Source organism: Argentina silus (genome assembly GCF_951799395.1).
Source record: "Argentina silus genome assembly, chromosome: 11".
In the NCBI taxonomy this organism is placed as follows: Eukaryota; Metazoa; Chordata; class Actinopteri; order Argentiniformes; family Argentinidae; genus Argentina; species Argentina silus.
In genome coordinates, this window is record NC_139665.1 from 18,387,420 (window position 1) to 18,399,793 (window position 12,374).

General features: G+C 42.1%; 1 protein-coding gene across 1 annotated transcript in view; it reads right to left on the reverse strand.

The window, feature by feature from the left end:
- The window catches only part of col22a1 (collagen, type XXII, alpha 1), a gene marked incomplete at its 5' end in the record, with an annotated part of 36,743 nt that extends 33,275 nt beyond the window's left edge, over window positions 1-3,468 (reverse strand). The window contains 2 exons of the mRNA XM_083681145.1: window positions 2,652-3,218; window positions 3,378-3,468. Coding sequence (XP_083537271.1) covers window positions 2,652-3,218; window positions 3,378-3,468 — 658 coding nt within the window. The remainder of the gene's footprint in view (window positions 1-2,651; window positions 3,219-3,377) is intronic.
- Between the last annotated feature and the right edge of the window lie 8,906 nt (window positions 3,469-12,374).

A 12,374-nucleotide genomic window follows, 5' to 3' on the forward strand; every position in this document is an offset into this window, starting at 1 on the left:
GGAATCTTGGGAGTTGTTGGAATTGAATCAAATGGGCAATTTGGCACATCAGGACTGATGAGGGCATTCAAAGCGAGATATCTTGACTCAGTGAATGTGAATGTGTCTACTTTTGAATAATGAAAACAACAAATCCACTGGATTACAGGGTAAAATTCCACTTTAAGCTGGTGTTGTAACTTAAGCCCTGAAACTGAGGTCATGATAGAGCTACTCCCTGTGCTTGTGGCCCAAAAGCTATCATTTAGTGATCCGCCTGAGAGTCTAAATGGAAGCAATGCAGGGGAGGCCCCTCAACTTTTGTGGCACAATCATATCTGACAGGCTAGGTCATACTTGCAGTAACTCATTCAGTGCAAAGTGCAAACAAACCATAGTTATTCATTTGAGCTAGTTCTGCAGTTTAGGCCTCATTGACAATGAGATTAATTTAGACTTTTGGAGATTTTTTTATCAAAGCGTTAACAACTCTGAAAAGAAGGAAGAAAAAAAACATTAACTGGCAGAGTGGAAATGCTGTGTCATGCATGGAATTGAATTGGGGGGGTCATTCAAGGTCAAGTGTGTCTTGCTCTGTGCTAGTTTTTAAGCCAGTCTAGAATATAGTAAAGCAGGTGACAATATAGCCTCCAATTAGAGAATAATTCAAACGAAACATGATATGATATGAAAACTGCAAAAAGGTAACTAAATAAACCCTTTTTTATCATAGTTGACACCATGTATCTTATAGCTGCGGCATCAGCTCTTGATTTTGGAAACTAGGTTACCAGTTGGAAACTAGGTTACCAGTTGGAAAACAGGTTATTGAAAAATCCACTGAATCCAAAGCAAACATGTTGGATATAGGCTACTCAAACATACTATTACAAATGTAAAAGTGTAGGCCTATAATTGGAGGCTGAATGCTCTGTGGCTAACTGTGAAACATGTGAGATACTATATACAAAAATATGGGAGTAAGATACTGTATCCCAAACTTATCAGTTTACAATTATGGAGTTATTGCCTATAGTATACAGGTGTAATTCAGTCGTACATCTTCAGTTGAGTAGTTTATGTTATTTGATTTGGTAAATGTCTCTCTTGCTTTTACTGGCAATTATGTCTGTTTAAAAGTGGTAGATTAAAGGATGAAAGAATTTGACGTGGAAGTTTAACTGTACTGTAGGACCAACTTGAAACATTAGAACTGTAATTTTAGGGACAAAAATAACTTGGATCACTCGGGGTGCTTGTTGTCCAGCCACTGATATTCTTAGATATATGCATTATCCTAGAGATTACAGCATCAAAAAGTTGGATACCCATAGTCTTTTTGTCTGGAGTAAAGGCTTGGTGACCCCAGAATACTTTTATATATATATACTGACATCTACATATGTCTTATGTATGACAGCATGGACCATAGTGACTCGTGGCAAAGAATGTATGGACTCAAAGGTGGGTAGATGAGATGAACATAGGAATCTGTGGCCTCAAAGGGCAGGGTCACGGTTAAGGGCTTTAAAATGAACCTATGAGCTCCCTGCTGTGGTTCAGTATCACTCCACAAGGCTGTCTGACTTTAAATAAAGAAATAGAGCTCTAATTACAGGATCATATAAGTAGCTAAACACTTTGTGCAGTATTCTCTGTCCTGAGATGATCACTACATTATTGTGTGAATGTATTTAAATGACTGTCAACAATGCTTATCTCAGATGATACCCATATCTGAAGTTAGACTGTATAATCATGTCATGTCAACTTCCTGTCAATTTACTGTTTGCGGCCAGGATTTCAGGCATCGTTTGCTTTCCCGTCCAGCTAATTTTAGTGGGGAATGCAAACTTGAGTGTAAAGCATCTGTCTACCCCCTGAACATACATACACTTCTCCACTTCCCCCCTAGAACTGTTCCAAGCCACATACCTCCAGTGTTTTTGGCTTATTATTTTTTTCTAACACAGATTTTTTTAAAGGCTACCCAAAATATTGTTACATTTCTTTCCTGAAAATAGTGTCCCCTGTCAATTCATGTTTAGTTCTCTGGAAAAACCATTGTGGTTAGAGTAATTCAGGCTATCCAGTGTTCCACACCTCTTCACCAAACATTTACCCAGCAGTCAGTAGAGCAAGTGACCACAAAAATGTATTGGTTCGAAAATATTGTAATTTATAGTACAAGCCAATGTCTGTATTACGCCCACAACGGACATATCACACCCTGTCAGTGACAAGGAAGTCAGGAAAGAGCAGACTAAGTGAGGAGGAAGCCATGCTCATGGAAGTGCAGTGAGGGGTGGGGTTTGGAGTTAGGGTCTTGGCTTGGGGTATGGTTAAGGGGTAAAATTAGTTTAAAGGAGACATAAGTTCAGAGGGAATCATATTTAGCTCTCTTCAAAGTCAAATGCTGTGTATAATGATGAGAGTACTATATAGGTTTTTAATTGATAGCTAGCTTTATAGTAGCCTTAAATTAATTCTCACATACTTTGGGGTTCATGAAAATTCATACAATTTAGATGATGGAAGAAAATAAAATATGTTTTGTGTACGTACTGTACTATAGGCTTCTGATTGGATTTTTATTATTAATATTTATTTAATTTGAAGACAACCCATATGAGTAAGGTTATCACTGAAAATAGACCTGATTGGTGACTTACTCTCACAGAGCCTCCTCCTCAGCCTTCCCCTGATCTTGTCAATTGCGTTGAAGTCTGTCACAGCGAAGACGTGGGCATTCTTGGGCTCGGCAGCGATCTCTTCCAACTCCACCTTAAGTGCCTCCCCGATGCCCACAGCAAACATCCTGATCCCTGCTTGACTGGCTTCCTTGGACGGCTTCAGCACATAATCCTGGCTCCTGCCATCCGTTAGAAGAATGGCCACCTTCTGGAAGCCCCTGGCCACAGGCCTGGCCCCAGCCCGCTCATTGAAGATGTTTTTGGTGGTGTAGCTGATAGCTTCCCCTGTCATTGTATTTCCCCCCAGGTAGCGAATGTTGCGGGAAGCTCTCTTCACCTCATCCATGGTCCTATACTTCGCCAGGTTGAACTCTGTGGTGGGCCGGTCACTGTAGCGGACCACAGCCACACGGGTCTTATCAGGTCCTACGTCAAATGAGTCAACCAGGTTGGACACCCACTGTCTGATCTTCTCAAAGTTCTCCTTTCCCACGCTGGATGAGGTATCCAGGATGAACACCAGGTCATAGTGGACATTTTTACATCCTGAAACAAGTTGATGTTTTTTTGTGTTAGAATTGAGACTGCAATTTTTGCAGTTTCCCAGTTTGTAAAAGCAGTATGAAGTATTCAAAGCTTATTGTAATGTTTAAACTATGTAACAACTATGTTATTACTACTGTATATAACAATGAATAGTCTTACCTGCCCTCTGTGCATCAACTCTCTCTCCTGAGAGAGTCAGGGCCAGGATGACCAGGACAAGGGATATCCTTAATTCCAATCGTAATTCCATTTTGGCTTTGATTTGTTTCTTTTTTTTTAATCTTAGATTGTGATCACCATCAAGGTTTTCAACCTGTGGGAATACCAACAGAAACGTCAATTCATTCACTATTGCAAACTGTCAAGAATTGCTTCCTATTTCTTTTGTGGTAGTCTGTTTGATCAGAATGCACACACATCTTCTGGCAGTAGATTGAGGAATAGATTGACACATTTTGGTTGGACACATTGAAACTTGACCCTCTGACTGGGGGTTAAAAGCCAGTAAGTAGTGTTTTTAATTCGATTGAAATCAATGACTAAGCCCCTATAGAATCATGGTGTTTATGAAAGTGAGTCATATTCACAAATAGCTTTTCTTACACTCCCTGTACACCATTGGCTATGAGGCCTGGCAGCAGGCTGTGTCATCATCCTCGTATGTAACGGTTAGTCATCCTTACTTAAAGTGTGTGTCTTTGGTTGAACAGAACCAACTAGGCCCAAGGCTACATGGAACCCTGATGATGTGGCAACTCCTTTACCATCCTCCTTGAAGTTGCATACTTGTATGTATGTTTCCATCTGAATTGATATCTGCTCACGTTTATGATTACGTTCATAAAGGGGTGATAATAAAAGGAACACATAGCTAAGCAAATGTTTTAGTAAAGTGAAATTGAGCAAATGATGGAACCTTCAGTCAGGGACTAAATGGAAATGTGGGGCCTGAATGTGGGGCCTAAATTAGGGCTTGAATTATGAATACTCGTACTGTGCTGCCCGAACTTGTCTATTATTCAAGTTAAGTTGTGTTTTCTATGGAGTGAGTTGTCCTACACATACTCATTTTCCTTGTTTTAACTCTTCCATCTCAACCTGATAGGGGAGGTGCCTACTGTGAGATACAGTACAGTGCATGTAGGTGGATATCACTGATTACTTGACCTCCTGAGATGGATACACTCCATACACTCAGCATAGTATTTGAAAACATAGGCCTTGTACAGTATGTCTTATGTTAGGCCTTGTGTACAGGTCTGGGAAATGGTGGAGGACCATCAACAACGATTATTTGTATAAATGTACTGTTAACCACTCTATGTAGTTTGGTGTGTTTGGCAAGTTACTTTATCTGATATTTCTCTGGGCTATTTTTTCTTTTGGTTTGGCACTATTAATGAGCTGTAGACCTACTTTGTGTAATTACTGTAATTGCTGCGATTAGTGTGTTTAAATCTGAGGAACACACTATATTAAGATTTCAATGAAAGTATGTCTTCACTCCCACTGAGGCTTCACTGGGAAGCTGGATTAGTCCTTAGTTGGAATATACACATTACGTCTAACTGTTGAGATCTTGAATACAACTATTCAACAGATGTCTCTCAACTCTGATATCAAGGTATACCATGGAAGAATCAGTTGCTTTACATTTGGCTGTATGCTGTGGGGCCTGTTTCCAGTTCCTCTCTCAATGGTAGACCTGGGATTACACTGTAGATGTCTATTCCAGAAACATGCCGTCCATCATTCCCAAAATGTAAAAAACATAAGCAGTTTTTCCACGTGCAACCCAAAGGACAAAAAAACCTGGACATGTATGTCTTCATTCAGAAGGAGCATCGAGACAGCAGCATGTGGCTGAGAGCGCGTCTCACAAACAACTCAAAACAACCAAATCACATTTTCATAAAACCACCTTCCAAGGAGAGAATGGCCACATCAGGAATAAAACAATTTCTACGAGACAGATTAATTAGTATTCCTACCTGGATTATCGATCACTTAGTTTCACTGGAGTCGGTCTCTGTCGCTCCCTGCATCCAGGCTTTACGTGTGCACTTGTCCTCTAGCATTAACGCAGCATCCTACTCTGATGATTAAAAAAAAAACAAATTAACTCCTTTACAGGTGTGAGAAATTAGGTTCAGGTAATCCTAATATCCAGGGTGGCAATCCAGTGTACAGTGTTGTTAAAAAGTGAGGTGAGCTTCAGCAACAACCTTTTGGATGGGTGGTTTGAGTGGGAGGAACTGCAAGGGAAAGTGTAGGGTTTCACTGGGGGACGAGGTGGCTTGTGTGCTGTGTGCTTTGCTGTGCTCTGCTCAGACATAAAAAAAAGGCTGACAGGCCCAGCCAATTATAGACCCAACTTCTGGATATTTTTGTCTTTTTTTTTCCTTTAAGGCTGCGCCCATCTGAAGTGTTGCCCTCAAAGACAGGCACAGCTTCTTGGCGACAGTCTCGACTGTCCAACCCTGCCACTGAGAGAGCCACAACGGAGCAACCCTGCAGATCGCGGTGGGCTGGGCTGGGCTGGCCTCAGTCTGCTCAACCAGCCAGTGGCTTATGGAGGGTGTATTTAAGTCAGGGAAATGATTAGGGAACACTGGTGCGTGATGCTTTATTGTGTCTTATGGTGCTCCTTGTGCTGTCTTTTGCCTCACGTTTGAGAAGATTTGGACAACAACATGTTGATGATTGTTGGCCTCTTACATTTTCATCCCATTGTTTGTTGTTGTTGTTGTTATTGTGTCTACAGTATGAGTTCTACCCAACCTACATATTCTAAGCAATATTGATTTAAGCAATAGTGATATTCATACTCAAGTTACCTTGCTGTAAAGCTGAGTTGTCTCAGGATTCTGTGTACAGTACATTCCGGAATGTGCTGTAGTAAAACATTTGATGAACATCAGAAACCTCTGTTTAACCTCACTGAAAAATAATGTTCACTTGATTGTGTTTTCAGGCCATGTTCCCCACAGGAGGGTAGCAGTGGTCATGTTCTCCAATGCTTTGGTTTCTCTGTCTGCCCTTCTCCTTTTCTCTGGCTGAACTTGCCAGATTTCCTGTCCAGAATGGCATTTCTCCTCAGACCCTTCTTGTGTATCGGACATCGCGAATCGAGGTGTCTTGGTTGAACTTCGCTAACCCCCCCTGCTGAAGGAAGAATGCAACAACATCTGCAATAAACATTAAAACCAAACCTACCTTAGAATATATTTTTGGATAGGGATGCCTCGTGTTACTGTGTATGTCATTGACAAATGTATGTGTGTTAGACACAACAGCGACATTTTGAGTCCTATTTCCAGTGCCTGACCCGCCCATTCTCTACCTTTTTTGTAGTCAGGGCAAGTGAGCACAGGCCAAGCTATGTATAGACCCAGCGTGAAGTGGATGGGAAGTCTGTTGATGATTTGGGGCAGATGCATGTTATGAGCGATGGAGTCAGTCTGAGGGAGCCGTCTGCCGCCTTATGTGAAAGGGCTCAGGAGGTGATCAGAACGCCTCGTGACTCGAGGCAGCAAGCACTGTGTAGGAAGCCTCTCGTCATCTGCACCCCAAGTTTTGAGAGTGAGAGTAGGAGTGGGGTGAGACACTCGTCTACACCTGCAAACTTGACCAGACGGTTTCAACATTTGTTGAATGTGAGATTTTGTGTTGTGTTTCTATTTTCCTATATATAGGAAAATATGTATTTTTTTGCACACAGTCAGTTCATTTTGATTTTGTATTTGCTTTATGATGTTGTACTGGGCTTATTCAAGGGTTAAATTATGTAATATGACAGTACCGACAGTAACTACTGTCAAGAGACTGCTTTTCCTGTACCTACCTACCTTCACATAAATCAGTCTAAATGTAGATTTAGGGAATTGCTTTTGGAAAAGGATCAACTCCAAGCTTAGATGTCCAGTATGCACCTTATTAGATTCTGAGTTAAAATGAGTCTTTCATATGATTGTATCTTTTCTTTTTTTCAGAACAGGGGATATCTGGAGAATCAATTTATGAAGTGAGGGATTGGTCTGTTTTATTGTCAAGAACATACAGTACAAAGCTTTTGATGCTGAAAGCTCTCAACCTTTTTTTGCATGAATAATATACTCTTATCTTTATTGTTTTGTTACAACCAGCAGCATTACACATACCCAAAGTCCCCAAAAACGTGACCTGTTGTGTTGACTGAGGAAATAAATACAAATGGGATATTTCAATTATCATGGACTTTATTAGCTGTTACTGTAAACATATTGTTACTGCTGCTGCTCTGTTTCTAAGTTGCGATGATGAATCAATCCGTTTGGGTTGTCAAGATTGAACTGTATCAGTGGTAATTGAACTGTATCAGTGGTAATTGAACTATATCAGTGGTAATTGATGAAGCCAACATATTCATTAGGCATAATAATTCCTGAATGCAGGTTAATTTGGCACAGCTTCGAATAGCATGTAGATATTCAAATATTCTGCCTAGTTGTTCTCTAAAGTCTAACGTTGTCTCAAGTGTTGTGTACAAATAATCATTTTCGGTACATAATTGGATGTACTGTATGTACTGTACAGGGTCCCTGCATTTTAACTGCATTTCTATACTTAGTGAAAGTGAATCAAGGGGCCTTTTCACCCTAATCTCCAGAAAGAAGCATCAGTAAACACACTAGGCGTAACAATGTCAAGTCTGTTTTCACTACTTCGACACCGAGCTGGTTGATGGGGTCAGAGAGCTGCGCCCTGGAGTTTGCTCTGACCCATTCTCCTGATGGCTATTCCTGACACCTCAATATTCCCAGGGTGCTGCAGCGGCCCTTCGCTCCTCCTTGATGCCCTCTCGAGCATGCGACTGGCCTCCCTCAGCGCTTTCTCTGCTCGCTGCCCTTTGCACTGGACACCTTGGGTCAGCTTGCCCTCTTCTGAAGATAATCCCCCTGTTGACGTGTTTGATTTGCTCTGATCCTCTTCGAGGCGCTCAGCTCTCCTCAGTCGTAGCCGCCTCCTGCCAGTCTCCTGTAACGTGCCAGGGATTTGGCAAGCCCTCTCCTCGCCACGTGCCCCCTTAGTTTTGCTGCAGGGAGCTGGAGAGGGAGGGGCTGGTTTACTGCTCACAGGGGGAGGTGGGATACCCATACTGGCTGCCTCCTCAAGGTGCCTGTCTCCATTCTGATGGATGTGGCTGGCACAGAGAATTTGGGCCTTCGCAGCTCTCTGCTGCTGCTGGCCTTTAACCGGCTCAGTCAGAGCACTCAAAGGAGGGGGACACTCTGCTTTGGCTAGCTCCACTCTCACACATGCTTTCACCTTCCTAGGGCAGGCCTCGTTGCCTCCTGTGTCCAGTTTGCGGGCTGCCGCCTTGGCCTCCAGCGGAATTCCCTTGATTTTCTGCCTCTGGGCCTCTTTCACCTCCTTGGGCAGATCCAGGGGAGCCAGCTTCAGAGGGCGCCTGGGCAGTGTATTCACACCCTCCCTCTTTGAGTCAGGTAGGGGCAACCTGAGCGGTAGCGCGTCCCTCTGCACAGGGCCCTCTTGTGCCTGCATGGCAGGCGTAAGCCGACCCACCGCCTCTTCCCCATGTGTGGCTGACAGATGGAGGCCAGGTGTTTTTGAATTGCGGACATTTTTAGCTGCCAGTCTGAGGTTTTGGCCATTGAGTTGCATCATGGTATTTTTAGCCTGTGAGGTCGACAGTTCTTCTCGTCTGGGCCACTCCTGAACAAAAGACACATCACTCACTTATCAGAGAATTACTGTATTGCCCACCATCAACACTGAAAAGAAAAATAGCAAAGTAATAGATACTTATAGAGCAGACCCATCAGTTATAAATCTACAGTATTCTATGCATGATGTTCTTCTACACATTCCCAAGAGTATACTTTTCCATTCATTCAAATACATTTTCAGAGGAATGCTGACACAAAAATGCTAATTCAGTAAAAATCTCCATATCAAGTATGACATTTCTCCTTTCAATATGTTTACACAGCTCTCCATGTTCTGCAATTTTCAGTTTTTATGGCGTCTATGATAGGTAATGAACTTATTAGCTCATCTCTCTATCCATAAATTGGTTTTACTGTGGTCCTTTTGTATGTAGCTTAACATTAATTTGATAAGAGCAAATTGTGATTTGAATTCAAAGATGCAATATACACTTTTCTCCTGTGGTATGTTTCAGTCAAAGATGCAAGCATTGCGCACATTCGCTCCATAGTTTCTACTTTCACTGTGTGTTTACTCAAATAAGCTTGAACTGTGTCCTACACAACACAACAAGTCATACAGTACAGTTTCTGAGGAAGGGGATAATGAGGTGATGATGTACTGTACTCACAGGCTTGGTGAATATCTCTTGCTTGAATTTTTGCCGAATCATTTATTCTTCTTCCTGGGAGCGGAGGAGGAGGAGGATGTTGTTGTTGTTGTTGTCCCAGTGCCCTGTCCGTGCTTGCTGTCAATGCCACTTGGCTGAAAGCAATGCCACTGCAGCAGGGGCAGGGGCAGGTTTTAGCAGCCTTACTGTAAGACAATTAAGGAGATTAGGGTCAGTATGCAGGGTGAACTCTGGGGATCTCAAATCCAGCTCAGTGGCACCTGGAGTACACTCACTCCCTGTGCTGCCAACTGTTTGTTTTCATTCTAAATGAGCCTCTTGACCTTAATAGCTAGCTATGGTACTCATTGTAAGTAAATGGCGTGACTTTTTGTTAAAGTCACTTAACACAACTACATTTAGAAGTGGGACTGATAGGTTTGTTGTTTCCACTAGATGGCGCCAGATTTTGTTTTTGAATGGGCCAGTGTGTGTCAAACTTGGAGTTGTATGGCCTAAACATACCACAGTGTGTTATTGAGGTGCAGGAAGAGAGGGACACAATGACAACAGAGCTTTTTGTTGAAGCCTCTGAAATTGATTTTATAGGGCCACTGTTTGACACTTACTCTGCTCTTTCAGTTTGTCCTGAACTGATATCATTTTTATACAACAAGTTCCAGCCTGAGGCAAACGCAACCATCTGTCCCTGAGGATAATAATTCAGAGCTTTTTAAGCTCAATCCATCCTTTTCTTAATTTTAGTTTTAGATACTTTTTGTATACGTTTTGCAATGTGTTCTCTGGGATGTTAGACTTGGATCACTACAGCAAAAACATTGGATTTGTAACATCTGTATTTGATCTGTATTGCATATCAATTAAACCTATTCACCTTCCTTTGAAAATCGTTTCTGCACTCCAGCTCTCAAATTGCAGATAGTGGTATATGTTTACCCTCATTTATCTACAGTACCTGCCAGTCTCATACTTCATCAATTATTGCAGAATGTTTCAGATTGTTGAGTTTCATGAGTTGAAACAATAATTTTCTTTAAGGCAGTTTTGCCTCCCGGACCTCTTCTCGTTTGCCATTAAGCTGTGATTAACACTGCCTAGTCACTCATCTCTTCGGTAACTTCTTCAAAGACTCCTGGTCTCAGTGGCGTCATCCCTCCTCTCCTCAGACTCCACGGCACGTCTTAAAACGGAGCGCATCAACACCTGCTTACTGAACAGCTTGTTCATATTGCTGGTTTACAAAAAAAAACAAACGACCGAAAAAAAGCAGCAGCAGAGCAACTTGGCTCTGCTTACGTGATCATTTGAGATGTGGTGAAATTACAGGCTTAATGCAGAGAGAGGGCCCCGACTCCCCTCCACCACTGTTGTTATTGTGTCGCCCTCCTCGATCCCTGACGTCCGAGGCTGACAGTATAATTACAGAGGTGTGGGAAGGGATAAATAGGGATACTGTGCGCATGGTCCCACCTACCGAAGAGCTGCCAGCCATGGGAAGATCCAGCTGCACGACCACTCTGAAAGAAGACATTTTTTTCTGTCAAACGTCTGTCAAAGTCCTCTTTCCCTACCCTCTTACCGCACCTACGTCTCTTATGAAATGTCACTCCGTCAGCAGTGGAAAGTGTTTCTCTGAGAGAAAAGAAAATGCAATTAAAGGCTGAGCTAGTTGTGTTATACTGATCACTAGCTAAACATGGATGGAAGGAGCTTCTGTCATTGTGAAGAGTTGTATTTTTTGCTTATTATTCAGACTATAAGAATAGGCTGTGGCAGAAATATACCACACATTACACACACACTACACTCACCCATGTGTCTCTACCCCCAGGCCTTGCCAGTTTCCACAAATAGACCCACAGTGCAATTTACAAGCTATGTCTAGATGTCATCATCCTTCCACAGAGCCAAGGTGAGAGCTCAGTCTGTCACTGGGGTTCATTTACATTTCACACAGAGCTTGGGGGACTTCTTCTCCTGCAGCTTATTTCTTTTTGTGTAATAGGGTGGTATTGTTATACTTTCCCACCAGCCTCCTCGACACCAAATATTTGCCTCATGTGGCATTTCAGCTACACTGTTTATTTTTTCCTCTCTCTATCTATTTTTACTTGTTGGTGAAAAATATGATTGTTGTTGATTGCCATAATTAAGGGCACAAACAGGTTCATCTTTCTAATTACAGAGAGGACAGTGGGTACTCTTTCCACATTTTTCATAACATCTAAATCAGTATCCTCTCTGGGACGTGTGCCTTTAGGTCTGAATCTGAGGAATTATATCCAATTTGGCTCACAGTGTCTCTTTTATATTTTGATCAGTGGAGACATGGAGGTCACTCTCTAGGCTAGAAATGTTCTATCTCCAGATTTCCTTGAGACAGCACTAAAATGACTTTTTAAGCTCCAGTGTCTGGGAGTCTTAAACAAACATGAGCTGCCATTGTGTTAGTGTTGTAATTTAGACGCTCTGCGTTCTGTTCTTTTAGAAATAGAACTGTCTTACAATTGAGAGCTCCCAATGTCACACTGTAACCCTGGAGGTTATTATACAGTACTACAATAGTTCAGCAGGTTCAGCAGGCCTGAGGTAAACTGAGGTAAAAATTCTGTGAATTTAGGAGATGAGTTGAAACTCAATTCAGGAGTTAAAAATGTAAAAAATCTTATGTGGCCTTACCAATTCATGAATTCATCCCCTGAATTAACTAAATTAATGAATTGACCCCAATTCTATAGTTCAGTGCTATGCAAACGTATACAGTGAATGGAGAGTGAGACCAGACACAGACCAGAGTCAGAAGTCAGAGGGTTTGG